Raw genomic sequence first — 21,258 nt, 5'->3', positions numbered from 1 at the left:
AACACATATGGAATCATGTAGTATCCAAAAAAGTGTTAAACAAATCAAAATATATTTCATATTTGAGATTCTTCAAAGTAGCCACCCTTTGCCTTGATGACAGCTTTGCACACTCTTGGTATTCTCTCAATCAGCTTCACCTGGAATGCTTTTCCAACTGTCTTGAAGGAGTTCCAATATGCTGAGCACTTGTTGCCTGCTTTTCCTTCACTCTGCGGTCCAACTCATCCCAAACCATCTCAATTGGATTGAGGTCGGGTGATTGTGGAGGCCAGGTCATCTGATGCAGCACTCCATCATTCTCCTTCTTGGTCAAATAGCCCTTACACTGCCTGGAGTTGTGTTGGGTCATTGTCCTGTTGAAAAACAGATGATAGTCCCACTAAGCGCAAACCAGATGGGATGGCCTATCGCTGCAGAATGCTGTGGTAGCCATGCTGGTTAAGTGTGCCTTGAATTCTAAATAAATCACTGACAGTGTCATCACACCTCCTCCTCCATGCTTCACGGTGGGAACCACACATGCGTAGATCATCCGTTCACCTATTCTGCATCTCACAAAGACACGGCAGTTGGAACCAACATTTTCACATTTGGACTCATCAGATCAAAGGACAGATTTCCACCGGTCTAATGTCCATTGCTCGTGTTTCTTGGCCCAAGCAAGTCTCTTCTTCTTATTGGTGTCCTTTAGTAGTGGTTTCTTTTCAGCAATTCGACAATGAAGGCCTGATTCACATAGTCTCTTCTGAACAGTTGATGTTGAGATGTGTCTGTTACTTGAACTCTGTGAAGCGTTTATTTGGGCTGCAATCCGAGGTGCAGTTAACTCTAAATAATTTATCCTTTGCAGCAGGGGTAACTCTGGGTCTTCCTTTCCTGTGGCAGTCCTCATGAGAGCCAGTTTCATCATAGCGCTTGATGGTTTTTGTGACTGCACTTGAAGAAACTTTCAAAGTTCTTGAAATTGTCCGTATTGACTGACCTTCATGGCTTAAAGTAATGATGGACTGTCGTTTCTCTTTGCTTATTTGAGCTGTTCTTGCCATAATATGGACTTGGTCTTTTACCAAATAGGCTATCTTCTGTATACCACCCCTACCTTGTCACAACACAACTGATTGGCTCAAACACATTAATTCCACAAATTAACTTTTAAGAAGGCACACCTGTTAATTGAAATGCATTCCAGGTGACTATCTCATGAAGCTGGTTGAGAGAATGCCAAGAGTGTGCAAAGCTGTCATCAAGGCAAAGGGTGGCTACTTTGAAGAATCTCAAATATAAAATAAAATATATTTTAAATTGTCTAACACCTCCCAGAAAGCATGCATACACATGGCAAAATACAACAGAGCCAAAGCAGGTAGCAGGTGGTAAAATACTTTGCAAGCTGAGCTGCCAAGCTGTTGAACCACAGATGACTTATCTCAACTTTGGCTTTTATTTTTTGCACATTAATAATTTCAACCAATGCAAATTGGAGTGAAATGAAAGCTTAATTTGTATCACTGCAGGTGCAGTTTGCTACCCAACATGCAGTGTGGCCTTGCATGACCCAGTGGTTCTAGCCAATGGCACCACAGCAGACAGCATCAAGCACTGGATGCTGCCAGGCGGGGTTCAGGTAAGGTGTTTCACTGACGCAGACGTTGCTGTTTTGTTATTTGCAACATTTTATTTTGTATTGGCTGTTATTCCCCTTGTGTAACCTTATAGCTTCTCACACAGCTCTGTGGCTTGCTCAAATGATTCATTTGGATGAATAATGGACTAAAACATATGGTTGTCTGTCCTTCAAATTGAGCTTTTCCTGCAAATGAATCACCGGCCTATGCTTAGCAGCTTATTTTACTGAATGTATTTATATTATTCGATATAAACAACCAGGTGCAAGTTCCTGCTTCTTTTCTGCTCAGTTAGGAGGACACTCTTAGCCTCACTGTGAACTCTGTAAAGATCAAATGTGTATTGTCATTTCTGCCAGATTGACATGCAGATGGCAAATAATGAGGTATAAAGATTTGGATGGACAAAAACAAGTTGTGACATCAGAGGCGCCTTTCAAGAATTTATGCAACACGCAATCATCACGGCAAAATGTCTAGGAATTTCACTGATGTGTCAGAGTGAAATGGACTGTTGTTTTCTTAAGAAGGGCAACTTGCCCAATATTATCTCGAAGGATCGCTTTGACAAAAAGGCTAGCGTAAATAGCCCTATCATTTGACACTCTATTGGGTGGTCATTCACTGAGCCAGCAGACGTAACTGCCTTAAGGCCAAATAGTTTGGCACTGATTTTGATAACTTGAGTTGTATTACTGGCACGTCATCATTATAAAAGGCATTACGTTCAATTGAATCTAGATGGGAATCATGTCTGTATCCCTTTACAAGACAACTTTTGGGACACAAAGTAGTATCATGTTACTCCTACAGTCTTTTTCAGTCAATCAATATGATTAGTATGCTGTCGTTCAAATTAAGGTAGAAAGTAAATGCCACACAACATTATGAGGAGAACTCAAGGTGACACGGCCATTTTGGCTGGATCACTTCATATCACAAAATATGGGCTTGTTGACTAAATGTTTTTGGTTTGATGGGAGCAATAGAGTAAAGTTAGAGCTGGAAGTAAAGTGTAGTCATTGACATTTTGTACAGACATACCGTCTCCTGTAAGCCTAGTAGAACTGAAATAGGTTTGGATCTATAGATATTGATGTTGATATAGATACTGATAACTAATTAAAATGTTTCAATCAATGTTACATTACAGGACATTGTTTGCACAGGAATGACGAGGTGGCATCCTGACCCCAAACTCATCCACTGTATCCAGTCATGTGAGGTGAGTGTTCATACAGCATAGTGCCTGCCACACCGGGTTCATATACTATTTGAAATCTTAAAAAACAAACGTTGTGTTTGCTCTAGCCTGCCTGGAGTAACAGATGGGTGGGGTTTGCCGTTTTGGCACTATTGTATTGGTCCATTATGCCAGAAAAGCACATATCAATTATTTGAAATTATTTTCAATAGTATTTTAATCCAGCTCTGGTGCCTGCTACAGTATTATACTGTACCAACATGATTAAAGATGAGACATGTAAGATCTTTTGCCAATCTACGCTGCTCTGTTCTATCTCTACAGTCTGTTGTATCTCTCTATTGTGTTCATTTTCAAAATGGAGACCTGTGCAATACATGCTTTGAAAAAGTATTTCTTACCTGATCATATCCACCCCTAACATAAAAACAATGACGTGTGTTTCTTTAAAGTAGTCTAAGCTTGATCTCAGAGAAGATTCTTTGAACAGACATTTGTTTGGCTCTACATGTATGCAGTAAAAATTGATTTAATTTGACTGTGAATAGTAAATAAAACCATGGTAAGACCATTCATATTAAGTCATACACACTCCTACCTCAACAGAGAATATCAAACCAAGACTCAAATTCAATCGATTGCAGATAAAGAAAACCACACTGTGGGTTCACTGAGAATGTTTATGCTGTATTTTAAGGGCAGGTGTGGTTTCACATCAAAATCCATTGTCCGCGAGAGGAACAGCTGGCGGGTTGTGTCAGTTTTAACACGATGAACTAATCTGATTTACATTTCGATTATCCAGAGCGACTTACAGTCAGTGCATTCAACTAAGCTAGGTAAGACAAGCACATATCACAGTCATTGTTAGTAAAACCGTAAAGCAGCTAAGAACAAAAGTGTGAGTTTGGTATGAACCCGCAGCGCAGTTCTTTCATCTGCAGTGGATTGAAATGGGGCCCAAATGTGCTCAACTATGGCAAGGTTCACTGCAAACTATAAGCCTCTCTCTCTACCTTGTTCAGGCTTTATTTGTTGAAATATTTATCACTGGCGATGATATGCTACAAACCATCATTTCTGAGACTGACAGTTCCATTTTCCTTTCATAATTTCCTTTGATTTGGTCTATTTTTGGGGTTCAAAAGGCAGGCTTTGTATTTTGATATATTTCCCCATTCTGTTATATAATACTCTATTATTATCCAGAACCTTTTTATTCAGAATTCAACTGACCTGGAACTATCTATGGAACACATAAACTGTTGATGTCTCATGGTATTAAAATATTCCATCTACCTGCCAGCACATTTTCCCCCTCCACCTTCCCATGCATTTTGCTAAGCAAAACAGTTGCTTATAACCAGATACTCCATGACAACATTGTAAATTATACCACTCCACATGTGTTACAAATGCTCCCCACCAGATCTCATCCAGATGCTCCTTTACAAAATAGGATGATGATAAGTGTAGAGGTCAGCTGAGGCATTATCATCATTGACTTTACCACAAGCCTGCTTCATTATCTAGGCCAACGTTTTCCTATTTTAAACGCAGTGCACAAAATGTATCAATCTCAATAGCAAAAAAATGTATCAGAAGAATACTCAAATTGTATTTTTCTTTCAGGAAGTAAGTAAGCAGACAAAGGCTGCTGGATGGTAGGAAGGAGGGAGACAACTGAATAATGTAATTAGGATGTGTCGAGACTAGCCAATCAGCCCTTAAAAAACAAGTAGAGTGCACATAAATTAGTCTACCCCATGTACTCTAAATTAAGACAGCCAGTCTAAACTCTTCTCTCATTCACAAGTTGAACTTACAGTGTAAAATACAATGTGAGTAATATTTGTCATAAATAATATCATATACAGTGCATTCGGAAGTATTCAGACCCTTTGACTTTTTCCACATTTTGTTACGTTACAGCCTTATTATTAAATTGATTACATAGTTTTTTCCCTCATCAATCTACCCCATAATGAAATGAAATACCACATTTACATAAGTATTCAGACCCTTTACTCAGTACTTTGTCGAAGCACCTTTGGCTGTGATTACAGCCTTGAATCTTCTAGGGTATGACGCTACAAGCTTGGCACATCTGTATTTAGGGAGTTTCTCCCATTCCTCTCTGCAGATCCTCTCAAGCTCTGTCAGGTTGAATGGGGAGCGTCACTGCACAGCTATTTTCAGGTCTCTCCAGACATGTTCGATCGGGTTCAAGTCCGGGCTCTGGCTGGGCCATTCAAGGACATTCAGAGACTTGTCCCAAAGCCACTCCTGCGTTGTCTTGGCTGTGTGCTTAGGGTTGTTGTCCTGTTGGAAGTTGAACCTTCGCCCCAGTCTGAGGTCCTGAGCGCTCTGGAGCAGGTTTTCATCAAGGATCTCTCTGTTCTTTGCTCCGTTCATCTTTCCCTCGATCCTAACTAGTCTCCCAGTCCCTGCCGCCGAAAAACATCCCCAGAGCATGATGCTGCCACCACCATGCTTTACCGTAAGGATGGTGCCAGGCTTCCTCCAGACGTGATGCTTGGCATTCAGGCCAAAGAGTTTAATATTGGTTTCATCAGAGCAGAGAATCTTGTTTCTCATGGTCTGAGAGTCCGTTAGGTGCCTTTTGGCAAACTCCAAGTGGGCTGTCATCTTCCATTTAAGAATGATGGAGGCCACTGTGTTCTTGGGGAACTTCAACGATGCAGACATTTTTTGGTACCCTTCCCCAGATCTGTGCCTCGACACAATCCTGTCTCTGAGCTCTACGGACAATTCCTTCGACCTCATGACTTGGTTTTTGCTCTGACATGCACTGTCAACTGTGGGACCTTATATAGACAGGTGTGTGCCTTTCCAAATTATGTCCAATCATATTAATTTACCACAAGTGGACTCCGAATCAAGTCGTAGAAACATCTCAAGGATGATCAATGGAAACAGGATGCACCTGAGCTCAATTTCGAGTCTCATAGCCAAGGTTCTGAATACTTATGTAAATAAGGTATTTAAAAAGAAATATATATATATATATATATATATGTACATTTGCAAAAATGTCTAAAAACCTGTTTTCACTTTGTCATTATGGGGTATTGTGTGTAGATTGATGAGGAAAAAAATGAATTTAATCAATTTTGGAATAAGGCTGTAATGTAACAAAATGTGGAAAAAGTCAAGGGGTCTGAATACTTTCCCGAATGCACTGCATTTATTCTAGATTTGTATTAGTATCATAATATTGTCATTTTAATAGTCTAATTTCTCAATATCTAGAGGTTGTTACTGTAACTTCATGTTTCACATTTGCCATACCCACATTTGAGAATTTGTTTCGAACCGCTAAACATGACCTTACATTTGAGAATGAACTTAGACTAGAACATAATTAGCGAGCGAGCTCTGAGGAACTCTGTCTGGTGAGTCCCAATCAGGAAGCAGTAATGTGGAGCCTCCAAAACATTAACAGTTGTTGCTATGGAGTTTACTTTGTTTATTGTATCTTTCACTTAGCATTAAACTTGGCCAGTCGGCATGCTTTTCGAGCGTAACTCCTTCCTTCACTCTAGCAGGATGTTTAGGTTTAATGTATAACCATGTTTGGCTCTTAAATTTGAAAGATTATTCTTTTTGTGGCATGAAGAGATACTGTTTGTGGGGAATCCCCACTCTTGGTGTCGGTAATAATAAACTTAGGCCACATTTATTCTGGTATTGTCAAACTTACTGAGTCATCCTGGATACATTTGTGTTGCGCTAATTTATGTTTGTTGAAAATATTTTTGGGGTGAATGGAAACAGTTGTTTTGTGTTCATTTATGTTTCTTGAGAAATATGTTTGTGTGAATAGCATTAACAAAAGGGTTCATTTACAGTACATTCTGGATTATTTAAATAACAGCTTGGATGATGCAAGTAGAATAACTCAATAGAATATAATCTAAGAACCTCCCCTTTGGACAGAAGCCAGGAAAATGAGTAAATAGCCAGGTTGTCTATCTGACAGTGGATATCTTTATTCGCTGCTTTAACTCAAACAGCTCAGCAAGATATCAAATGGATGAGTTGTGGCCCTCAGATAGCACACTGTGTGGCTTCTAGTCTACTGTAGGAATTACAGCGTACTAGATTCATGGATTTTCTAAAAGAGAAAACACATAAGGTTCTGATGAGAAGTCGGCCGCCCTTCCAAAGTCTGCTTGTGGAGACATGGTATCATGAACTTGGTACATTACACTGACACCGTAATCCAGCAGACACCAGAGTTCCAAGTATGTTTTAAGAGGGGGTACTGTTAAATTTACTGACAGTTTACACAGGGCCCCGTGCCTTGTTATGAAGTGGGGAGCAATCACTCTGCCTTATTTCCCAGATTCCTGGAGCAGTCCGTGGAAGTCCAATCCATCAGTGTGGTCTACGACCCCTTATCACCTTTTACATTCCATTAATGGCAGCTTTATCAAATGAAAAACAGAATGACTAACAAATGGAAAAGTTATGCCTCTCACTCACGTTATTGAGAACATTTGGGTGAGAAGAAACGTGGGGGAAATTGTTGATAAAAATAGGCATTTGGACAAGTCAAATCTGTTAGAAATATTTTGGCAGAGGATATTTACAAGCATGCATGTCTGCTTTGAAAATATTTTTTGTGGAAAGCATGGGTGTTCATACTGTTGATGTTACATTATTTTCTATTGTCTTGCTTTATACCAAAGAGGGTCAAGTAATGATATTATATCATTTTCGGCCAAGGTCTCTTATGATTTAAATAATCTAACTTCTGATTGTACTTTTTTAACCAATGTATTAAGGGGTCATGTTAAAGATACATTATAAATAGCCCAAAAGCAAGCAAAACATATACTACTTTCTCATGTTTAGCAGTTGTGCTACATTATGTAACATACACTACATTACCAAAAGTATGTGGACACCGGCTTCTTCGAACATCTCATTCCAAAATCATAGGGTTGAGGTCAGGGCTTGTGCAGGCCAGTCAAATTCTTCCACACCGATCTCGGCCAACCATTTCTGTATGAACCTTGCTTTGTGCACAGGGGCATTGTCATGCTGAAACAGGAAAGGGCCTTGCCCAAACTGTTGCCACAAAGTCATCATCATCTTGAATGTCATTGTATGCTGTAGCATTAAGATTCCGTTCACTGGAACTAAGGGCCTACCCCGAACAATGAAAAACAGCCCCAGACCATTATTCCTCCTCCACCAAACTTTTTTGCTGGCACTATGCATTGGGGCAGGTAGCGTTCTCCTGGCATCCGCCAAACCCAGATTTGTCCGTCGGACTGCCAGATGGTGAAGCTCCCGACGAACAGTTATTGTGCTGACGTTGCTTCCAGAGGCAGTTTGGAACTCGGTAATAAGTGTTGCAACCAAGGACAGACGATTTTTACGCGCTACGCACTTCAGCATTTGGTGGTCCCATTTTGTGAGCTTGTGTGGCCTACCACTTTGCGGCTGAGCCGTTGTTGCTCCTAGACGTATCGACTTCACAATAACATCACTTACAGTTGACCGGGGGCAGCTCTAGTAGGTCAGAAATTTGACAACTGACTTGTTGGAACGGTGGCATTTTATGACAGTGCCACGATAATCCCACTAAGCGCAAACCAGATGGGATGGCCTATCGCTGCAGAATGCTGTGGTAGCCATGCTGGTTAAGTGTGCCTTGAATTCTAAATAAATCACAGACAGTGTCACCAGTAAAGAACCCCCACACCATCACCCCTCCTCCTCCATGCTTCACGGTGGGAACCACACATGCGGAGATCATCCGTTCATCTACTCTGCGTCACACAAAGACACGGAAGTTGGAACCAAAAATCTCAATTTTGGACTCATCAGACCAAAGGACAGATTTCCACAGGTCTAATGTCCATTGCTTGTGTTTCTTGGCCCAAGCAAGTCTCTTCTTCTTATTGGTGTCCTTTAGTAGTGGTTTCTTTGCAGCAATTTGACCATAAAGCCGTGATTCACGCAGTCTCCTCTGAACAGTTGATGTTGAGATTATATTACAGTATGTAATAAGCATAAATATTCAAGGAAATTTACATTTGCAGCATACAAACTTAATATGTTGGACAGGAATGACATCCGTACCCTTGCCGATATCATGGAAAGTAATGGTTTGAGAATATTCCAAGATTTGAAAGGTACATACACATTACCAGGCAAATCTTTTTTCTATATTTACAATTTAGGTCAGCTATGCTGGCCTATGGAGTCCCTTGGGAAACCCAACTACCGAGCAACGTCAGCACAATAACTGTTCGTCGGGAGCTTAATTAAATGGGTTTCCATGGCTGAGCAACCGCACCCAAGCCTAAGATCATCATGCGCAATGCCAAGCGTCGGCTGGGGTGGTGTAAATCTCGCCACCATTGAACTCTGGAGCAGTGGAAACGCATTCTCTGGAGTGATGAATCACGCGTCACCATCTGGCAGTCCAACAGACGAATCTGGGTTTGGTGGATGCCAGGAGAACGCTACCTGCCCAAATGCATAGTGCCAACTGTAAAGTTTGGTGGAGGAGGAATAATAGTCTGGGGCTGTTTTTCATGGTTCGGGCTAGGCCCCTTAGTTCCAGTGAAGGAAAATCTTAACGCTACAGCATACAATTACATTCAAGACGATTCTGTGCTTCCAACTTTGTGGCAACAGTTTGGGGAAGGCCCTTTCCTGTTTCAGCATGACAATGCCCTCATGCACAAAGCGAGGTCCATACAGAAATGGTTTGTCTAGATCGGTGTGGAAGAACTTGACTGGCCTGCACAGAGCCCTGACCTCAACCCCATTGAACACCTTTGGGATGAATTGGAACGCCGACTGCAAGCCAGGCCTAATCGCCCAACATCAGTGCCCCGACCTCATAATGCTCTTGTGGCTGAATGGAAGCAAGTCCCCGCAGCAATGTTCCAACATCTAGTGGAAAGCCTTCCCTGAGGAGTGGAGGCTGTTATATCAGCAAAGGGCGGACCAACTCCATATTAATGCCCATGATTTTGGAATGAGATGTTCGACGAGCAGGTGTCCACAATTTTTTGCCGATGTAGAATAATCTCAGCTAAAGCCCAACACATACATACAACTATATATATATATACACAGTGGGGAGAACAAATGTTTGATACACTGCCGATTTTGCAGGTTTTCCTACTTACAAAGCATGTAGAGGTCTGTAATTGTTATCATAGGTACACTTCAACTGTGAGAGACGGAGTCTAAAACAAAAATCCAGAAAATCACATTGTATGATTTTTAAGTAATTTATTTGCATTTTATTGCATGACATAAGTATTTGATCACCTACCAACCAGTAAGAATTCCGGCTCTCACAGACCTGTTAGTTTTTCTTTAAGAAGCCCTCCAGTTCTCCACTCATTACCTGTATTAACTGCACCTGTTTGAACTCGTTACCTGTATAAAAGAGACCTGTCCACACACTCAATCAAACAGACTCCAACCTCTCCACAATGGCCAAGACCAGAGAGCTGTGTAAGGACATCAAGGATAAAATTGTAGACCTGCACAAGGCTGGGATGGGCTACAGGACAATAGGCAAGCAGCTTGGTGAGAAGGCAACAACTGTTGGCGCAATTATTAGAAAATGGAAGAAGTTCAAGATGACGGTCAATCACCCTCGGTCTGGGGCTCCATGCAAGATCTCACCTCGTGGGGCATCAATGATCATGAGGAAGGTGAGGGATCAGCCCAGAACTACACGGCAGGACCTGGTCAATGACCTGAAGAGAGCTGGGACCACAGTCTCAAAGAAAACCATTAGTAACACACTACGCCGTCATGGATTAAAATCCTGCAGCGCACGCAAGGTCCCCCTGCTCAAGCCAGCGCATGTCCAGGCCCGTCTGAAGTTTGCCAATGACCATCTGGATGATCCAGAGGAGGAATGGGAGAAGGTAATGTGATCTGATGAGACAAAAATAGAGCTTTTTGGTCTAAACTCCACTCGCCGTGTTTGGAGGATGAAGAAGGATGAGTACAACCCGAAGAACACCATCCCAACCGTGAAGCATGGAGGTGGAAACATCATTCTTTGGGGATGCTTTTCTGCAAAGGGGACAGGACGACTGCACCGTATTGAGGGGAGGATGGATGGGGCCATGTATCGCGAGATCTTTTCCAACAACCTCCTTCCCTCAGTAAGAGCATTGAAGATGGGTCGTGGCTGGGTCTTCCAGCATGACAACGACCCGAAACACACAGCCAGGGCAACTAAGGAGTGGCTCCGTAAGAAGCATGTCAAGGTCCTGGAGTGGCCTAGCCAGTCTCCAGAGCTGAACCCAATAGAAAATCTTTGGAGGGAGCTGAAAGTCCGTATTGCCCAGCGACAGCCCCGAAACCTGAAGGATCTGGAGAAGGTCTGTATGGAGGAATGGGCCAAAATCCCTGCTGCAGTGTGTGCAAACCTGGTCAAGACCTACAGGAAACGTATGATCTCTGTAATTGCAAACAAAGGTTTCTGTACCAAATATTAAGTTCTGCTTTTCTGATGTATCAAATACTTATGTCATGCAATAAAATGCAAATTAATTACTTAAAAATCATACAATGTGATTTTCTGGATTTTTGTTTTAGATTCCGTCTCTCACAGTTGAAGTGTACCTATGATAAAAATTACAGACCTCTACATGCTTTGTAAGTAGGAAAACCTGCAAAATCGGCAGTGTATCAAATACTTGTTCTCCCCACTGTATATATATATATATATATATATATATACCTTTTTAAATATTTTTACTTTCTTTGCTTTCAGGCCCACTGGTAAAGGGTGGTATAGGGAGGGTTTTCTCTGGTCACTGGAAGGGGGGGGGGGGGGGGGGTGGGTGACTGATGAGCAGCCCTAGTTGCTAGCGGGGGTGGAAAGGGGTGGGAAACAGGGTTTCTGGGGTGGGGGGGTTGGATGGAGACATGTTGGCTGTGTGTGGTTGGGGGAAAGGGCTGAGAGGTTGGGGCTGGAGGCACACTGCTTTTTTGTTTTATTTTCCTGTTTACACTGAATTTATAATTCATTATTAAACTCTGTTTGTATTTCTTACTGTTTTTTAAAATTATTTTGAGTGGCAGCCTATGGGTACAGGTTTTATAAACGTATAATTTGAAATGGATAATGTACCTGTAACTTTCCCAACAAAAATGTAGCCAGAAATAAAAAGTAATGACATTTACTCTAATGGATGGCCAAAAACACCTATCTGAAAGCCACACCTCCAATCTTCTGATAGGCTGCCACCTTTACAATATGTTATTAAAAGGGTTCAAAATATAACCCCTCCCATCACAAAAAGGTTCTGGTTTGAATCTTTACACAGGGGTTCCTCGAAGACCCTTTTCAGAGGGGTTCCTCTGGGAACCGTTTGGAACTGGAAAGGTTCCCCGTGTGGCAATTTTTAGAACCCCAAAAGGTTATTCCAGGCTCCTTTACTTCTAAGAGTATACTGTGAGATGTGGATTCAGGTACAACCTGGAGCCTTTGAATGGGCTCCATCGGCCAAGGGAAAGCCAAAAGTATCTTTGGCAGTCACCTCTTATTTTCTCATTTTTGGCACAGCAACTTCAAGGTTAAGTTGAAGGCTTTCATTATGACGCATTAAAGATTTTTATGCAGGATAAATTTGACAATTTTGTGCCATTGCCGAGTTAGACAGAACTCCCCAAAGTACTGCAAAAATGGTTAAAGGCAGTACCGTGTTCCTGTCTCACATGCAAAATATTTAATCACAGTTCTGAGAGGTCAGGTATCAGCTCTTTTACTAGTTGTTAATTCATTAAATGAAAAGGCAATGGTATCCACTCTTGGTGCTTTTCTATGTGGGTGTTGACGTCTGCAAATAGGAAGTTGCCCCGTTGTTTATGATGATGTCATCTTACGGATGCTACCTTTAATAAGAGTTTCCTTTTTTCCAGCCCTTTGGGGGAGATGGTTGGTGTGACACCATCAACAACAGGGCCTACTGCGAGTATGATGGAGGGGACTGCTGTCCATCCACCCTCTCAACCAGAAAGGTAAATTGACCTGTTTTTATCGTCACCCCCATACCCCTCCTTAAATGACCTGCTTTTTTCTATGCTTCCATATGAGTCAGTCTACTGCGGTGGGGATGTTTTTCTCCGACATACCTGCTATTTTGCCTACTGTATATTCATACTGCCTATTAATTCCTGAGAGTCTGCTGCAGCCAGCTAACTGGAGGTCATTCGTCTCTCTCATGTCCGTACCTATGACTCATGGTGGTAGCGCGGCTAGTGCCGGTTCCCCCTTGAATGAGTAAGCTCAGCAACGGAGTGCCTGTCATAAATAAATCGCCTGCTAAATAGTATTTTATGAGGGGAAGGCCAGGTGTCCGTGGTCTTCTGTAACTGTAAAACACCAGTTAAACTATCAGGCTCTGAGAAAGTGAAATAAACCGTGAGCGACAGCATCCTGCCACTGTGGGTCCAGTGGAACTGTGGAGCACTGGTGTTTATGCAGCCCATGGAAACTCCTCTGGTCTCCAAGGCACTTCTCCAATTGGGCACTTTGATTTGTAGAGTCTGGTTTTGGGTCCAACGTCCAAGCTGGCAGCAGACTTGGACAGGAGACTTGAAGACGACTCAGTCCACTCGCTTCCAGTTGAAGCACAAACATGTCAGGCTGTGTTTACACAGGCAGCCCAATTCTGATAATTGTTCCGCTAATTGGTCTTTTGACCAATAAGATCAGCTCTGAAAAAGATCTAATGTGATTGGTAAAATGCAGCCTAATAAGTTCTATAAGCCACAATGTGCTCTACATTTTTGTACAGTGCAAATCTTTCATTCAATTAATTCTTAAATAATTCTTAAATTGACACCACTTGTCTCTAAAACATACAGTACCAGTCAAAGGTTTGGACACACCTACTCATTCAAGGGTTTTTCTTTATTTTTACTGTTTTCTACATTGTAGAATAATAGTGAAGACATCAAAACTATGAAATAACACATATGGAATCATGTAGTAACCAAAAAAGTGTTAAACAAATCAAAATATATTTTATATTCTAGATACTTCAAAGTAGCCACCATTTGCCTTGATGACAGCTTTGCACACTCTTGGCATTCTCTCAACCAACTTCATGAGGAATGCTTTTCCAACAGTCTTGAAGGAGTTCCCACACATGCTGAGCACTTGTTGGCTGCTTTTCCTTCACTCTGCGGTCCAACTCATCCCAAACCATCTCAATTGGGTTGAGGTCGGGTGATTGTGGATGCCAGGTCATCTGATGAGGCACTCCATCACTCTCATTGGTCAAATAGCCCTTACACAGCTTGGAGGTGTATTTTGAGTCATTGTCCTGTTGAAAAACAAATGATAATCCCACTAAGCGCAAACCAGATGGGATGGCCTATCGCTGCAGAATGCTGTGGTAGCCATGCTGGTTAAGTGTGCCTTGAATTCTAAATAAATCACAGACAGTGTCACCAGCAAAGCACCCCCACACCATCACCCCTCCTCCTCCATGCTTCACGGTGGGAACCAACATGCAGAGATCATCTGTTAATCTACTCTGCGTCTCAAAAAGACACAGCAGTTGGAACCAAAAATCTCCAATTTGGACTCATCAGACCAAAGGACAGCTTTCCACAGGTCTAATGTCCATTGCTCGTGTTTCTTGGCCCAAGCAAGTCTCTTCTTCTTTTTGGTGTCCTTTAGTAGTGGTTTCTTTTGCAGCAATTCATTTACATTTACATTTTAGTCATTTAGCAGATGCTCTTGTCCAGAGCGACTTACAGTTAGTGAGTGCATACATTTTCATACTGATTCAACCATGAAGGCCTGATTCACGCAGTCTCCTCTGAACAGTTGATGTTGAGTGGTGTCTGTTACTTGAACTCTGTGAAGCATTTATTTGGGTTGCAATTTCTGAGGCTGGTAACTCTAATGAACTTATCCTCTGCAGCAGAGGTAACTCTGGGTCTTCCTTTCCTGTGGCGGTCCTCATGAGAGCCAGTTTCATCATAGCGCTTGATGGTTTTTGCGACTGCACTTGAAGAAATGTTCAAAGTTCTTGACATTTTCCGGCTTGACTGACCTTCATGTCTTAAAGTAATGATGGACTGTCGTTTCTTTTTGCTTATTTGAGCTGTTCTTGCCATAATATGGACTTGGTCTTTTACCAAATAGGGCTATCTTCTGTATACCACCCCTACCTTGTCACAACACAACTGATTGGCTCAAACACATTAATTCCACAAATTAACTCAAACACATTAAGATGGAAAGAAATTCCACAAATTCACTTTTAAGAAGGCACACTTGTTAATTGAAATGCATTCCAGGTGACTACCTCATGAAGCTGGTTGAGAGAATGCCAAGAGTGTGCAAAGCTGTGGCTATTTGGGTGGCTATTTGAAGAATCTCAAATATAAAATATACACTGCTCAAAAAAATAAAGGGAACACTTAAACAACACAATGTAACTCCAAGTCAATCACACTTCTGTGAAATCAAACTGTCCACTTAGGAAGCAACACTGATTGACAATAAATTTCACATGCTGTTGTGCAAATGGAATAGACAACAGGTGGAAATGATAGGCAATTAGCAAGACACCCCCAATAAAGAAGTGGTTCTGCAGGTGGTGACAACAGACCACTTCTCAGTTCCTATGCTTCCTAGCTGATGTTTTGGTCACTTTTGAATGCTGGCAGTGCTTTCATTCTAGTGGTAGCATGAGACGGAGTCTACAACCCACACAAGTGGCTCAGGTAGTGCAGCTCATCCAGGATGGCACATCAATGCGAGCTGTGGCAAGAAGGTTTGCTGTGTCTGTCAGCGTAGTGTCTAGAGCATGGAGGCGCTACCAGGAGACAGGCCAGTACATCAGGAGACGTGGAGGAGACCGTAGGAGGGCAACAACCCAGCAGCAGGACCGCTACCTCCGCCTTTGTGCAAGGAGGAGCAGGAGGAGCACTGCCAGAGCCCTGCAAAATGACCTCCAGCAGGCCACAAATGTGCATGTGTCTGCTCAAACGGTCAGAAACAGACTCCATGAGGGTGGTATGAGGGCCCGACGTCCACAGGTGGGGGGTTGTGCTTACAGCCCAACACCGTGCAGGACGTTTGGCATTTGCCAGAGAACACCAAGATTGGCAAATTCGCCACTGGCGCCCTGTGCTCTTCACAGATGAAAGCAGGTTCACACTGAGCACATGTGACAGACGTGACAGTCTGGAGACGCCGTGGAGAACGTTCTGCTGCCTGCAACATCCTCCAGCATGACTGGTTTGGCGGTGGGTCAGTCATGGTGTGGGGTGTCATTTCTTTGGGGGGCCGCACAGCCCTCCATGTGCTCGCCAGAGGTAGCCTGACTGCCATTAGGTACAGAGATGAGATCCTTAGACCCCTTGTGAGACCATATGCTGGTGCGGTTGGCCCTGGGTTCCTCCTAATGCAAGACAATGCTAGACCTCATGTGGCTGGAGTGTGTCAGCAGTTCCTGCAAGAGGAAGGCATTGATGCTATGTACTGGCCCGCCCGTTCCCCAGACCTGAATCCAATTGTGCACATCTGGGACATCATGTCTCGCTCCATCCACCAACACCACGTTGCACCACAGACTGTCCAGGAGTTGGCGGATGCTTTAGTCCAGGTCTGGGAGGAGATCCCTCAGGAGACCATCCGCCACCTCATCAGGAGCATGCCCAGGCGTTGTAGGGAGGTCATACAGGCACGTGGAGGCCACACACAGTACTGAGCCTCATTTTGACTTGTTTTAAGGACATTACATCAAAGTTGGATCAGCCTGTAGTATGGTTTTCCACTTTAATTTTGAGTGTGACTCCAAATCCAGACCTCCATGGGTTGATAAATTTGATTTCCATTGATAATTTTTGTGTGATTTTGTTGTCAGCACATTCAACTATGTAAAGAAAAAAGTATTTAATAAGATTATTTCATTCATTCAGATCTAGGATGTGTTGTTTAAGTGTTCCCTTTATTTTTTTGAGCAGTGTATTTTCATATGTTTAACACTTTTTGGTTACTACATGATTCCATATGTGTTATTTCATAGTTTTGATGTCTTCACTATTATTCTACAATGTAGAAAATAGTAAGAAAATAAAGAAAAACCCTTGAATGAGTAGGTGTGTCCAAACCTTTGACTGGTACTATATATTATTCAATTTTCAAAACAGTTTATTGAAGTTGTGATAAACATTGGATAGCAACTACTCAAAACTACATACAAAACAGTCCAATAATTGGCCTTTGTTTGACGCAAGCAGGAAAAACATCCAGTCTCTGTTGTCCAGAAGTCATTAGAACAAAGCAATGGCAGCAGAGTATGGTTTTGTCCCAAATTACACCCTATTCCCTACATAGTGCACTATATAATTGGGCTCACCACAGCCTCCATCAATGAACCAACATAGGTCTTAGGAAACACTTTGTTGCCAAACAAACACACTTTTAATGGGAGAGAGCAGTCTCAGATCTGTGTTTCTCTTCTTAACCTTCTGGAACAGTGGCTAAGTCTTCAATAAAACTATTACTTCCATTAAACATCAGTGAAATCAAAGGTAGGCTAGCCTCTGCATTTACCTAGCTTAGTTTACATTTCTTGCAACAGACTGCTTTGCAGGGCATCTGAGTTTATTTTGCAACCTGTGGTGATGGCCTGCGTCCTAGACAAGACCTGGCAACCCCTGTTGTTGATTCTTAACATGTGTTCATCCGTTCACCTCTTTGGTGTATTCCCTCCCCCACTCAAGGTTTCTCACCGTTGAGTCCATGGTGAACTATTTGACATCACTCCCTTTATTTATCTCTTGGGAGACATTTGTTTGTCTTTGAAATTGTGAAGAAATAAAACGTGTGTAGAGCTCAAATATATAATACTATGCAATACTAATAAGGGCATAGTTCTTATGGGCATAGTTTGAAGTTTATTGCATTGTTAAACGTCTGCTATTACCTTGTGGATGTATTGGTTATATTGGGGAAATGACCCCTGGTTGTGATTTTATTGTCTCTTGAGATTTGTTTCTAATCACCTGGTTACTTGACTGATTGACAGGTCATTCAGTTTGGGGCCGACTGTGATCAGGATGAATGCACTTGCCGTGATCCAAATGCCGAGGAGAACAAGAGCAAAGCCAAATATTTGGAAGCAGGACTGTTATGAACGATGGAACGGGATAGGCCAAGGGTGACTCACAATGAAACAACAAGATTAACTTCACCCCTGGACATGATGTATTTCCATTTTGTTTTCCTATTAGGGAGCAATGAAGGTTATCTCTTCTTAACCAAAAAGAAAAACAGTATTTCAAGATTGTAGCTTTTAGGATTTCAACACAATAACTAATCTGTAAAGATGACTAATTTGTATAGAATAATATATTTGGGCAATCTCTAATGTCATATGTAGATGTAGTTACGGAGGTCTACAGTATTTCAACATCATATCACATAATACACATTTATGCATATCATAGGTACCTAACTTAACACTTTACGCTTAGAGAGTTGTTAGATGTAGCAGTTTTCTCAAGAAATATTAAAAACAAATATTGTACCTAAGTGTAATCTTGTTCTGTGTGATATTATACTGTATTTTACACTTGATATTGAATAAACTGTAACTTTGTCAGATGCTGATTTTATCTAACTTGTTTGTTTTTGGGTCTCCACACTCTTCTGAACATAAGGGGAACACATACAGTACTATATGTTTCTTGTGCCCCTAAGGATATCCACTGAACAAAAATATAAATGCAACATGCAACAATTTCAAAGATTTTACTGAGTTACAGTTCATATAAGGAAATCAGTATATTGATATGAATTCATTAGGCCCTAATCTATGGATTTCACTACTGGAAATACAGATATGCATTGTTGGTCACATATAACTTTTTTTTTAAGGTAGAGGCATGGATCAGAAAACCAGTCAGTATCTGGTGTGACCACCATTTGCCTCATGCAGTGCGACACCTCATTCGCATAGAGTTGATCAGGCTGTTGATTGTGGCCTATGGAATGTTGTCCCACACTTCTTCAATGGCTGTGCGAAGTTGCTGGATATTGGTGGGAACTGGAACACTGTCGTACATGTCAATCCAGAGCATCCCAAACATGCTCAATGGCTGAATGGTATGACAATGGGCCTCAGGAACTCGTCACGGTATCTCTACATTCAAATTGCCATTGATAAAATGTAATTGTGCTCGTTATCCGTAGCTTATGCCTGCCCATACCATAACCCCACCGCCACCATGGGGCACTCTGTTCACAACGTTGACATCAGCAAACCGCTCGCCCACATGACACCATACACGCTGTCTGCCATCTGCCCGGTACAGTTGAAACCGGGATTCATCCATGAAGAGCACACTTCTACAGCGTGCCAGTGGCCATCGAAGGTGAGCATTTGCCCACTGAAGTCGGTTATGATGCCGAATTGCAGTCAGGTCAAGACCCTGGTGAGGATGACGAGCACGTAGATGAGATTCCCTGAGACAGTTTCTGACAGTTTGTGCAGAAGTTCTTCGGTTGTGCAAACCCACAGTTTTATTAGCTGTACTGATGGCTCGTTTCAGATGTGGATGTCCTGGGCTGGCGTGGTTACACGTGGTCTGCGGTTGTGAGGCCGGTTGGACATACTGCTAAATTCTCTAAAACGACGTTTGAGGCGGCTTGTGGTAGAGAAATTAACATTCAATTATCTGGCAACAGCTCTGGTGGACATTCCTGCAGTCAGCATGCCATTTGCACAATCCCTCAAAACTTGAGACATCTGTGGCATTGTGTTGTGTGACAAAACTGCACATTTTAGAGTGGCATTTTATTGTCCCCAGCACAAGGTGCACCTGTGTAAAGATCATGCTGTTTAATCAGTTTATTGATATGCCACACCTGTCAGGTAGATGGATTATCTTGGCAAAGGAGAAGTGCTTCACTAACAGGGATGTACACAAATGTGTGCATCAAATTTGAGATAAGCTTTTTGTGCGTATGGAACATTTCTGGGATCTTTTATTTCAGCTCATGTCTTTTGACATTTGTATTTGGTTTAAACCATCATGTTTGAGGCTCTACAATCCATAAGAAACATTCCCATCAGTGTGACATTGACTTGAATTAACTGACTAAAAAGTGGTGACTGATGAGGTAACTTTTTTTCCAGAACATCCAACACTCCACATTTCATAATATAATCTTTATTATTCTTTGAAATAGCAAAGATCAAAGTGAAAAAGGGAACATTAGATTAGCCACATAGACATAATAGTATACCATGCAGATTTTAGTTGTTTTCATCAGCTTATGTTGTGTATGGTAACAATTCTGATTCACTTCTGATGGATAATTAAGTTTGTTAAGCATTTTAATCTTCTAATCCACTTCCCTGTATTGATAAAACAAACCTCTCCAAAAAGTATGTGAATATACACAAAACAACTACACATAATGAATGCTCACACCTCTGCAAATTGCACACAAAAAAAGCATACCTACCAATATCAACCAATGGCTTTCTCATAATAAAAGATATCCTTACAGCTGATGTCCACTGTTATAATGTTATAATACAAATCATGAATAATACAATATTTACAGAAGCAAACCACTGTTCTGTGCTGTTATTTAATGCATTGGTGAACCTATGAAAATATCTACAAGCATTGGTTTTCAAGTCCATGTTATGGGGACAACTACACCATTAAGGAATGTGTGAGGAGCCCCCCCAAAAAATTATTTGGTTGATATTAATCGCAAGTGTGTGCTGCTTTGAAATGCTATTGTTTTAAATGTATGAACAATTATTATAATAAAATAAATGTATCAAACACTGGCATGTTGAGTTTATCAGTGTTTTTACAGGATCAACAACACCTGTTGCACATCATGTATATGTTTAAGAGACATACAGTTTGATAGGATTACATCTATAAACATACTACAGATAAACAATATAAAACATTGATTTGCTGTTATCTTTCATTTTGTAATAGAAATACTGATTAGGAATTTATTGATACTGTCTTTTGGGTTTGGCAACTTTAACTTTTAACATTTAAGGCTCTATCGGGCATCCCGAGTGACGCAGTGGTATAAGGCACTGCATCGCAGTGCTAGAGGCGTCACTACAGACCCGGGTTCGATCCCGGGCTGTATCACAACCGGCCGTGATCAGGAGTCCCATAGGGCGGCGCACAATTGACCCAGCGTCGTCCGGGTTAGGGGAGGGTTTGGCCGGGGGGGCTTTACTTGGCTCATCGCGCTCTAGCGACTCCATGTGGCGGGCTGGGCGCCTGCAGGCTGACCCCGGTCGTCAGTTGAATGGTGTTTCCTCCAACACATTGGTGCTTCCGGGTTCAGCGGGCGAGTGTTAAGAAGCGCGGTTTGGCGGGTCATGTTTC

At 41.9% G+C, this 21,258-nt stretch overlaps 1 protein-coding gene across 1 annotated transcript in view; it reads left to right on the top strand.

The window, feature by feature from the left end:
- LOC121535210 (pappalysin-2-like) overlaps positions 1–18,615 on the top strand; it is an 81,239-nt gene extending 62,624 nt beyond the window's left edge. Inside the window, exons 20-23 of the mRNA XM_041842044.1 lie at positions 1,518–1,627; positions 2,782–2,853; positions 12,775–12,873; positions 17,910–18,615. Of these exons, the coding sequence (XP_041697978.1) occupies positions 1,518–1,627; positions 2,782–2,853; positions 12,775–12,873; positions 17,910–18,017 (389 nt within the window). The 3' untranslated portion in view covers positions 18,018–18,615. The remainder of the gene's footprint in view (positions 1–1,517; positions 1,628–2,781; positions 2,854–12,774; positions 12,874–17,909) is intronic.
- The last annotated feature ends 2,643 nt before the right edge of the window (positions 18,616–21,258 follow it).

Source organism: Coregonus clupeaformis, chromosome 21 (genome assembly GCF_020615455.1).
Source record: "Coregonus clupeaformis isolate EN_2021a chromosome 21, ASM2061545v1, whole genome shotgun sequence".
NCBI classification, from domain to species: domain Eukaryota; kingdom Metazoa; phylum Chordata; class Actinopteri; order Salmoniformes; family Salmonidae; genus Coregonus; species Coregonus clupeaformis.
The sequence above is the reverse complement of the archived record's forward strand: the minus strand, read 5'-3'. Positions and strand labels throughout refer to the sequence as shown.